The sequence below is a fragment of the Leptonychotes weddellii genome, chromosome 15 (genome assembly GCF_054177405.1).
Source record: "Leptonychotes weddellii isolate Sample4059 chromosome 15, ASM5417740v2, whole genome shotgun sequence".
Lineage (NCBI taxonomy): Eukaryota > Metazoa > Chordata > Mammalia > Carnivora > Phocidae > Leptonychotes > Leptonychotes weddellii.
In genome coordinates this window covers 40,084,642-40,095,517 of record NC_138383.1, presented here as the reverse complement: position 1 = coordinate 40,095,517, position 10,876 = coordinate 40,084,642, and the positions used below count along the sequence as shown (strand labels likewise).

General features: G+C 53.6%; 1 protein-coding gene and 1 long non-coding RNA gene across 2 annotated transcripts in view; one reads left to right on the top strand and one right to left on the bottom strand.

Annotated features, from left to right (window-relative positions):
* The window catches only part of CCDC92B (coiled-coil domain containing 92B), a 6,668-nt gene extending 5,998 nt beyond the window's left edge, over positions 1–670 (top strand). The window contains exon 3 of the mRNA XM_081805538.1: positions 27–670. Within this exon, the coding sequence (XP_081661664.1) occupies positions 27–616 (590 nt within the window). The 3' untranslated portion in view covers positions 617–670. The remainder of the gene's footprint in view (positions 1–26) is intronic.
* LOC145717403 (uncharacterized) overlaps positions 1–881 on the bottom strand; it is a 6,823-nt gene extending 5,942 nt beyond the window's left edge. Inside the window, exon 1 of the long non-coding RNA XR_014140593.1 lies at positions 843–881. This is a non-coding gene — a long non-coding RNA (uncharacterized LOC145717403). The remainder of the gene's footprint in view (positions 1–842) is intronic.
* Between the last annotated feature and the right edge of the window lie 9,995 nt (positions 882–10,876).

Genomic DNA, 10,876 nt, shown 5'->3' with positions numbered 1-10,876 from the left:
CCCCCCCCCCCCCCCCCCCCCCGCAGAGGCGGCGTCCCGGGAGCTGGAGAGCAAGTGCCGCGCGCTGGAGTCGCAGCTGGCCGCGCGGATGGCCGCCAACGCCGAGCTGCGGCGGGAGGTGGCGCAGCGCGAGGCGCTGGTGTCGGCGCTGCGCTGCAGCCTGCGCGCCGAGGAGCGCCGCTTCCTGGAGGAGCTGCGGCGCCGGAGCCATCGTGCCACCGTGCTGGGCACCGAGCTGCAGAAGCACACCGAGGCGGCCGCCTACCTCTCCTGCCAGCTGCACGCGGCGCGCCAGAGACTGCAGACTCCGCGCCCGGGCGCCGCCGCCGCCGCCGCCGAGCCCCGGCCCCGCCGGCGCGCACAGCGGGTCCGCCGCCCGCCCGCCGCCGAGGCCGCCGCCAAGGGCCCGGGCCGGGACTGGGCCGCCTGGGAGCGCGCGGCCCGCGCCCTGGACGACGTCGACCCCATGCCCGACCCCGCGCTCTTCCTCTACGCCCGGAGGCCCCCGCGGCCGAGCGGCCGCAGCCCGCGCCAGCCGCCTCCCCAGGAGCCCCCGGACCAAGCCGGCCCGCCGGCCGCGCCCAGCCCGCCCAGCGCTCCCGGGGAGCCGGAGTAGGCGCGGGGCTGCGGGGCGGGGAGCGGGGAAGGCCGGCTCGGCCTCCGGCTAGGGACGCAGCGTGGGCCCGCGCAGGCAGGCCCCGGGGGGCCGCGGGAGCCGGCGCTCCTGCCGGGAGCGAGCGGAGGCGGCCCCAGCTCCCCCACCCCCACCCCTTCCAACCGCCCCAGCCTTTTTATATTGTCCTGCCCCGAGGGGGCTCCTCGGCGGGGCTGAGAGAGTGCACCTTCTTTTGTGGCGAGGACCCGCTGTACGGAGGCTTATCTGCTGCAGGGAGGGGAGGGAGCGGGGGGCGCGCCCTGTCCGGGGAAAGCGGACAATCGCGGGACGCGAGGGGGAAGGCTGGGCTGGCCTACGAAAGGAACGCAGTGGCACTTAGCACCCCTAGGCCTTCCAGCTCCCCTGTCGGCCCTCCCCCATTCCCGCACGGCTGCCCTTCCCGCCAAGCCTGCCTTCGAGGGGAGTTTCGGGCTCCGGGCTGGCGGCTGGACCTTTTTCCTCTGACGCCGCTTTTCCGACCCCTACCCCGCTGATAGGTCCTTACCGGAGAGCACCCAATTCTTTAAAGGCATTTCCTGCCAGTGTCCCTGGTAGGGAAAGTGTGACGTGATGGAGGTTTGAACTTCTGGAGAGGAGTACAGAATGGGTTCGATGGCAGAACCTGGTCTAAAGCTGTCTCCAGTTCAGTTCTTCCCCAGGACGCCCACCTAAGGATTTCGGCTGGGAGCTGTGCTAGGGAAGCAAGGGGGACACGGCCGAGTCAGCCCGAGTCAGCCGCCCCCCACGTCAGGCTTTGGAAGGGCAGAAACTGCCTTCCCCTGCTGGAGGTAGCTGGGAACGTGAAGGCTGCCTTGGGAGCTTTCCTAGGCCTGTCTATTGGTGCTAATTTTGCCCAGCTGCACCCGGAGGTGGGAAGAAGGGCCAGGTTCCTGGAAGTGGCGGTGGTGGATAGAGGCTTGAGTTTGCTGAGGGAGGAGGTAGGAGCACAGGTTAGTCCCCAGGCTGGTCCCCTCCAGGGAGGCCCCCAGTCCTACCAGAAGTGACAGTGGCCTATGCTCAGAGTAACCCTTCTGTCTAGGGTGAAATGGAAAGTGGGACACCCCACGTCCTAACTACTTTCTCCCCAGCTGCCCTCTCCTGACCAAAGGCAGAGTGCGGGTCCAGTCCAGCAAGTGGCCCCCACCGCAAGCCCAGCCCCTAGAAAGACAAACCCTAGAGCCCCTCCCCCCATGCCATAACTCCTCTGTTGGTCCTGCATTGAGTCCTAAGTGCCTGTGAGGTCTTCCAGGAGCTGCTGAGGGAGTGTGGGGGGCAGGGAGAGGCCTTTACCTCACTCACGGATAGCGTATCCTGGCAGGTCTTGTCCTGGCTGAGGCCGAGCATTCTGTGTGGCACCCAGGGTCTGGGAGATGAGCGGAGTCCATCTCTAGGGGTGGTGAACCTTTCTCCCATCATGGTCCCTGTAATGAATCGGAGGAACCCGCAATCGTGTTCCCTTTCGCTGTGTAGGTCAGAGGGTGTGGGAAGAAGCAAAACCAGTGAGCACACTCCCAGCCCCCACAAATATGCTGTCCTCCCCCAGCTGACTGCGCTCAGGACTGCTGAGACCACTGAGCAATAACCAGGCCTCATCCGGGTGTCCAACCAAGGTGTGGACGCTCTTGGGACAGTGTTCTCTCTCTCTCAGTCTAAGTTGGGCCACAGTGGTGGTGGCCTGGGGTCCTTGCTCTGCCTGCCCTGGCCTCTTACCCTCCTCTCCCGCCCCATTTCTGTGCCTCTGCCCTCCTTGTCTCCCCTCAGGTGTGTGTGACACACTATACCCCTGGTCCTGTTGCCTCCCTTCCAGAGGTGTCTTTGTGAGGACACCTCTCTCCTCTCTTGCCTGCACTCTCTCGAAGGGGCCCAAAGGACTGTGTGGGAAGGAGGGAAAGGGTGTCTTTCTGCAGCAGCCCACCCAGACCCTGAGCTTCCACAGCCACACTTTTGGGGCAAACAGGGTGACTTTGTTATGTTGATTCTTTGACAGAGAGGGTGACATACTTTATCCACCCACCCACCTATTAAAAGCCATAGCTATGCCCGCCTGGCCTCCCCCCAGCTCTATAGCAATAGCCCTTTTCCCCTCTCCCCTCCTGGGGACCCAGGGTGTCTAGCTGGGGGCCTCTACCACACCCCTACCCCAGGGAGCCTCCGGTGGCCCGCCTGCCTCTCCCCAAGTGACCCCGTCAGCACCTCCGAACTCCTATCCCTCTTCCAAGCGACCAGCGATAATGACAATTATTTGTGGGTGCTTGGAGATCCCCCAGATGAAAGGTTCTGAGAGTGCTGGGGCGGCTGACTTGCTGACTCTCACCTGAGGTGTTGAGGGTCTGGGAAAGGAAATGAGCCAACCGCCCTCCTCCTCCACTTAGCAAGCTGGGAGAGGGGCTGAAGCAGATAGAGGTTTCCAGTTTTGTTTTAACAAACTCCTCTTCCCCGTTCTTCTCCTGGAAATAAAGGACTAAAGACTTCCCTCTATCCACCCGCCCCTGGGATTTGGAACAGAACCCTCAGTGCAGCAGAGTGGGACTGGGAGTCAGTAGCCTGCCCTTGGCCTCAGGAGCCCCAAATTCCTTAGCCTCCAGCCCTCTCCCTCTTCTGGCCTGGGGGACCCACTCTGCCAAAGGAAAGAGCCCCCTCCCATAACCCCCTGGAACGTCTGGGTGACTAGAGTAGAAAGGATTGTGTTTCCTCTCCCCTCCTCCCCTCTTCTCGGCAGCACAAATCCCCACTGGGGGAGGGGCATGTTGACAAGAACACTCTGCCCTAGGTGGAGGTCCAGCCACACCCGAAGTGTGGACAGACCCAGGAAGGAGAGCTGCAGGTGGGGACCTCTCCCTGTTCTGGAAGCCAGCCAGGGACCAGTGGGCAATTCAGCATGAGGTTCCGTACCCCTGCCCCCCATATCCCACCCACAGTGGTCTGCAGTTTGGGGGACCACTCCAGGGCTGAAATGGGGTAGCCCTTCCCCAAGTCAGCAGCAGAATAGAGGTCTCCCAATGGAGAGGAAGGAGGCCAGGAGGGTGTGGAACAGCATCTCTTTAGTGCAGAGAGCTGGGGATCCCTGAGCACCCTCTCCCTGAGGTGCCAGTCTTGAATGGGGGACATGCAGGGCTTCCGAACCACCTGGCAGGAACTCCATGGGTGGGGCAGAGGGATCCTGCTCCAAATTCTCTGTTGGCTGTGCTTTTTAATCCAATGCTTTTCAGAGTGTACTCACTCACCCACAGAAATAGAGCCCTATGCTTTAGGGGTGACTGTCATATGCCTTATTCTTAATAAAATATCTGAAAAACACACAAGTCAGACCTCTTCTCTGTGGGCACTCTGCCCTACTCCAACCTCTGTTCCTGCAGGTGTGGGAGAAGATGTGGAAGACATGGAGAGTGGTTTGGGAGTCAGCTGATGGGTTGGGTGAGACTGGGAGCTGAGACTCTGGAGTCTTCTACTGGATATTCCTCACAAGGCATAAGGCACTCATCTGAGTTGTCCCAGTGTTCAGGCTAGCCCTGACTCTTTCCCCATGCCGCCCCAATCCAAATGAACAAATGAGACCTTGGATCTGAGGCTCCTGGCTAGGGTTGGGAGAGAGAGACTAGAAGGGCTCCAGGCTTGGAACTGCCCATCGTCTTGGCCAGGAAGGAATCCTGGGGTTCTGGCATCTTTGGCCATGCTGGTTTCCCTTACCTGACCCCCAAGCCCATCTGATCCAGCTGCAAGAAGCCCTGCATCCCAGAAATAAGCCCTATTCTTAATATACCATTAGTGAGGGTTATGCTGAGGCTGCAATTAAGGAACTCAGCACACCCAGCACCCACAAGAATTTAAGCCTGTACATTTTCAGTGTAGGTCTATGTTGTGGACGACTCTAGGAGAAAGAGCAGTAGCCCTGCATTCTAAGGATTTGGGGGACATATTGGTTTGCCAGCAACCCCTCTGATACTAGGATCCATTGTTTCCTTTTGGGGAACTGCCCTTCTATTTCAGTCCGCGTTGAGGGGGTGGCGAGCTGACTCTACCCATGTGACCCAGGTAAAGTAAGTCACACTGATTGGGTTGGAGGTGGGCACACGACTCAGTCTGAAAAAATGAGAGTCAGTCTCAGGACTTTTGCTGGAGCCATTCATTCAACACACCAAGTTGGAGGCTAGGGATACATCAGTGAACAAAACAGGACTTTTGAGAAATACAAACTCTTGGGCGGCTAAAATGGCAGAATATCAGCCTAGAAGTCTGGCAGGCTGCTTGCCACCACAAGAGATAGGGCTGCCTGAATACGAAGCTATCACACCAGAAGCAAAAGCTGGAGAGATGGAGATAATTCCTGACCATTAAGCTGCTGGATCCAGCTTTGCCTGCATTCCATATACCCCAGCCCCGCTCAGTTATGTGGACCAATAAACCCCCTCCTCCTCCCATACTTTTGTTTTTAAGTGGTCAGCATTAGTGTATTTTTTTTAAAGATTTTACTTATTTATTTGACAGAGAGAGAGACAGCGAGAGAGGGAACACAAGCAGGGGGAGTGGGAGAGGGAGAAGCAGGCTTCGCTCTGAGCAGGGAGCCCGACACGGGGCTCGATCCCAGGACTCTGGGATGCTGACCTGAGCCAAAGGCAGATGCCTAATGACTGAGCCACCCAGGCACCCCTAATTTGTGCATTTTAAAAAAAGATTTTATTTATTTATTTGTCAGAGAGAGAGAGGGAGAGGGAACACAAGCAGGGGGAGTGGCAGGCAGAGCGAGAAGCAGGCTCCCCACTGAGCAAGGAGCCCAATGCGGGGCTCGATCCCAGGACCCTGGGATCATGACCTGAGCCAAAGACAGAAACTTAGCCGCCTAAGCCACCCAGGCGCCCTAACTTAATTTTTTTGAACTAATTTTAGACTTAGAGAAAAGTTGCAAAATTAATACAGAGTTCCTTGGGGCTCCTGGATGGCTCAGTCAGTTAAGTGTCTGCCTTCAGCTCAGGTCTTGATCTCAGAGTCCTGGGATCGAGCCCCACATCGGGCTCCCTGCTCAGCGGGGAGTCTGCTTCTCCCTCTTCCTCTGTGCTCTCTCTCCCTCTCTCGCTCTCTCTCAAATAAATAAATAAATAAAATCTTTAAAAAAATAATAATACAGAGTTCCGGTATACCCTTTACCCAGCTTCCCCCTATATAAACATCTTACTTTATTGTGATACAATTAAAACCAAAAAATTGACACTGGTACATGACTATTAACTAAGCCACAGACCTCATTTGAATTTCACCAGTTTTCCCACCCATGCCCTTTTTCTGTTCCAGGTGTTCTCTCCAGGATTCCATTGCATTTAGTTATCTTTCCTTAGTCTTCTCAATCTATGACATACTTTTTAAAGCCATTTTAAGTTCGGTTTTACTGGCTTGCTAATCCCAAGAGTCATGATGATGTCCAAGAACAATCAGCGGGGGGAAAACAAGTGGACCCCAACCAATAAATGACATTAAATACAATATTTGCAGAGCTCTAGGGAGGGGATAACCACTTCTAGCCAAGACTAAAGAGGAGTTTAACACATACAGTGATATCTGAGCTTGACTATAGACCTGGGATAGCTTCTACACCTGGCCTGTGATGCTCCTCCCCGGGAAGTCGGCATCAAGAAAAGAGAAGTGACTTACTCAAGGTAAGTAAGGAAGTTGTAGTGAAGGAGTCAGGGATGGAGCTGGACTTGAAGTCACGTGTATTGATTCCTACCTGGGATATCCAGGTGGAGCAGGCAGGCCTCAGCTGCCCCATTTCAGCTTCTTGCTTCAGCCTCTGGGGATCAGATTTGAGCCCAGGATGGGCAACGACCAGACCTGTAGCAATTCCCATTCTGAGAAGTATGGCCCAGGCTTCTGCTTGTCCATCATCTTTTATCTCCTGGGGCAGCTAGGAGAGGGAAGGCCCAGCCCCAGATAAAGATCCGCCCAAGACTCTGGGGTCCCATGTTCAATTCAAGAAAAATGAGAGAAGGGGAAGAGACAGGGGGAATTGGCCTTAGGGTCCCCTCATAAACCTCAAGGGGAGCTTGGCTGAACCCAGCCCAGAGACATAGTACAGGGTGGAGATATGCAATGTCAGCACCAGACAACTCAGAGATCATGTAGGCAACCCCCTCATTTTACAGATGGGGAGACTGAGGCCCAGGGCATCTCTAGGACTGTCATTCCTTCCCTCCTGGCAGTTCTGCCCACACAGGTTTGGGGTTGAGGGAGATGGAGCATTTCCTCTCTTATGGGTCCCTGGAGTCAAGCCAGTAAGATAGGGGGACTCCCTCCTGCAATCCAGGAGTCTGGGTTCCTGCTCACCTCTCCAAATCCTTGAGAACTCTGAAAAGGAGGGGGGAATAGGAATGCCCAGCTGAGTGGGTATATTCATCCTAACACTTATTAGGGAGGTGGGAGGCTTTAAATAGGCTAATTATGTAGGCTAGGTCTCAGCCTTGATAAACCTCCCTTCATACTTCGTTAGCATCTTTACCCAGGAGCCCTAAAGATGGGAAAATTGAGATGCTCAGGAGTGTCACCAGGGCAGCCCTGAGGTTGGGAAGCATGTAACAGGAGCCTGCTAGGGAAAGGGGAAGAGGATCTATGGAAGCTAAGTTGCAGGTTTTGAGGCTGCTGGGACTGGTTAGTCACTAGGTCCATGGACAGATTGGTCGCAAGCACCCATGCTGACCAGTAGGCACTCAGCTCCTGACCATGAAGAGGACAGGAGAGAAAGGGCCAGGGTAGGGTACAGACTGGTACCTCTCCAAGGTCAGCCTGGGTCTCAGCCAGGCGTTGTGGAAATGATCTGAAGCTCTGGATACAAGAGTCAAAGCATACAGTTCACAAAAGGGATATCTACAAGGAAAGCCCACGTATTATAAATAATGATGGGGATCAAAGGTGAAACCCTGCGTTGCTAGCAACACTTCCTCCTCAGCATCCTGTGGAGCCCTCAAAAGGACTGCTTGGTACTCTATACATATGATTCATCCATTCAACCAGCAAATGTGCATGAAGCACCCACTATGCTTCAGGCTTTGGGAAGATGCCAGGGATTCCCAGATAAATAAGGTATGGCCCTTGCTTTTAAGAAGTCCCCCAGTCTAGGGGCACCTGGGGGGCTCAGTCGGTTAAGCCTCTGCCTTCAGCTCAGGTCATGATCCCAGGGTCGGGCTCTCTGCTTGGCGGGGAGTCTGCTTCTCCCTCTCCCTCTGCCTGCCGCTCCCCCCTCTTGTACCCTCTCTCTCTCTCTCTCTGTCAAATGAGTAAATAAAATCTTAAAAAAGAAGAAGAAGAGGGGCGCCTGGGTGGCTCAGTCGTTAAGCGCCTGCCTTCGGTTCAGGTCATGGTCCCAGGGTCCTGGGATCGAGCCCCACATCGAGTCCCACATTGGGCTCCCTGCTCAGCAGGAAGCCTGCTTCTCCCTCTCCCACTCCCCCTGCTTTTGTTCCTGCTCTCGCTATCTCTCTCTCTGTCAAATAAATAAATAAAATCTTAAAAAAAAAAAAAAGAAGAAGAAGAAGAAGACCCCCAGTCTAGCAGCCACCTGCATTCTCACCTGAGAACCAGACATGCCAGCATGGCCAAAACAGACTCAGTTTATGCCCGTTATCCCAATGCCATTATTAATTAGTGTCCGCTTTCAAAAGTGTCTTGCTTTGGCGGACATAGTCACCTTATCCATGGCACAATGTACAGGCACTGGTGGGAATAGTTGTGGAAAGTGGTGGTTGTATTGCTCTTAAGACCATGATGAAGAGGGGCACCTGGGTGGCTTAGTTGGCTAAGCAACTGCCTTGGGCTCAGGTCATGATCCTGGGGTCCTGGATCCCCGCATGGAGCCCCCCCCATCAAGTCCCTCATCAGGCTCCCTGCTCAGTGCAGAACCTGCTTCTCCCTCTCCCCCTGTCCCTTCCCTGCTCCTCCCCTGCTCCTCCCCTCCTTCTCCTCTGCTGGTACTCTCTCTCTCTCAAATAAATAGAATCTCTCTCTCTCTTTTTTAAAGACCATGATGAAGAGACATTGGTGGAGGCAGCTTGAAAGCAAAAAACTGTCTGCTTAATATGTTACTGGAGGTCAGACCACCAGACTACAGAGAAAGTGGCCAGAGGATGACGCTCTTTGTGTGTATCTGTTTCCCAATTACCAGGCTTGCTGCTCCTAGTGTTAAAACTCAGCTATGTCGGGGCGCCTGGGTGGCTCAGTCGTTAAGCGTCTGCCTTCGGCTCAGGTCATGATCACGGGGTCCTGGGATCGAGCCCCGCGTCGGGCTCCCTGCTCAGCCAGGAGCCTACTTCTCCCTCTCCCACTCCCCCTGCTTGTTCCCTCTCTCGCTGTCTCTCTCTCTCTCTGTGTCAAATAAATAAATAAGAATTAAAAAAAAAACCAAAAAACTCAGCTATGTTTCGGGCGCCTGGGTGGCTCAGTTGGTTAAGCGACTGCCTTCAACTCAGGTCAGGATCCCGGAGTCCTGGGATCAAGTCCCACATCAGGGTCCCGGCTTAACGGGGAGTCTGCTTCTCTCTCTGACCCTCTCCCCTCTCATGCTGTTTCTCTCTCTCTCTCTCAAATAAATAAATGAAATCTTTAAAAAAAAAAACTCAGCTGTGTTTCTGGTTATGAGTAACGTTACCAACATGGAGGCGGCTTCTACCTTCAGCTACATTGGACTAGGTACAATTCTCCACATTCCTTGAGTTTCATGGATACAAAATACCCATCAGTTGGGAGCCTGGTTAAAAGAATTATGGTACCATCACACAATGGAATATAATCCAGCCATAAAACGGAATGAGAAAGCTCTTTGTGTACTGATAGGGAACAATCTCCAGAATGTATTGTTAAGTAAAATATCAGGGGAGGGGCGCCTGGGTGGCTTAGTTGGTTAAGTCTGCCTTCGGCTCAGCTCATGATCCCGGGACCCTAGGATCCAGCCCCGCATCACATCAGGCTCCCTGCTCATCAGGAGCCTGCTTCTCCCTCTGCTTGTGCTCTCTTTCAAATAAATAAATAAAATCTTAAAAAAAAAAAAATCAGGGTAAGGAATAGCAGGTACAGTGTGTTGACATTTGTGTAACGAAAGGGGAAAAATATTTATACACACTCTTATATGCAAAGAGTATAAAAGAACTGGTAACCTTGGTGATCTGGGGAGGGAACCTAGGTGGCTGGGGGCAGGTGAGGGTTTCACCGTATACCCTTTTGTACTTTGTGAAGTTTGAACCATGTGAATGTGTTACCTATTTAAAATTCTAGGTAAAATTAAAATATTTAAAAAATAAATAAGTGAGTGAATAAATTCCCAGAGTCCTTCCTTCTGTGTCTGCCCATATAATTCCTCTGACTTGCTCATTAAAATCATTCTTACCCTTTGAAGCTCAGTTCAGAGCCACCTCTTTCCAGAAGCCCTCCCTGACTGCCTCCCTGCACACTTAAAACAGCCATCTTTAAAGACTTTTATTCTATAGCCGTGGACATGAAGTTGCTGTGTGCATTTCACTTCATCCACCAGATTGAAACTTCTCCCGGCAGGGACTGGGTCTGATATCTCTGATCTTCCTGCAGCACTGAGCTTTTTGCAAGCTGTGCTAGAAAGACTGAGATCACACCGAGTTTCACACTATCTAAAGTACTTTGATGACCACTATCTCCTCACAATAGCTAGGTGAGAGGCTAGGCAGATGGGTGTTTTTATTTGACAGATGAAGCTCCTGAGATTTAGTGGAGTGGAAGTAAAGTGACTTGCTGAAGGTTACAAAAAAAGACAAGGTAGAGGTTGCAGGATGCAGATTTCCAACCTAATCAAGTATTAGGTTTATACACCTTCCTGACTGCCTGCCTTCCTTATATACCCAGTAGTCAGGTCTTTTTTTATTTCCAGGCTTCTTGTGCAATGGTCCAAACTCATCTGCCCCTAGTCTAGTTCAGCGTCCCCTTATCCCCCACACAGCAGTCAGAGCATTTTTTTTTTTAATTTTTATTTATTTTTTTGACAGAGACACAGTGAGAGAGGGAACACAAGCAGGGGGAGTGGGAGAGGGAGAAGCAGGCTTCCTGCGGAGCAAGGAGCCTGATTCGAGCCTCGTTCCCAGGACTCTGGGATCATGACTGAAGTGGAAGGCAGATGCTTAACGACTGAGCCACCCAGGCGCCCCCAGTCAGAGCATTTCTCACCTCCCTTCCTCCTGCTTAAATGCTTAAAGACTTTCACTAGCTCCTCTTCCC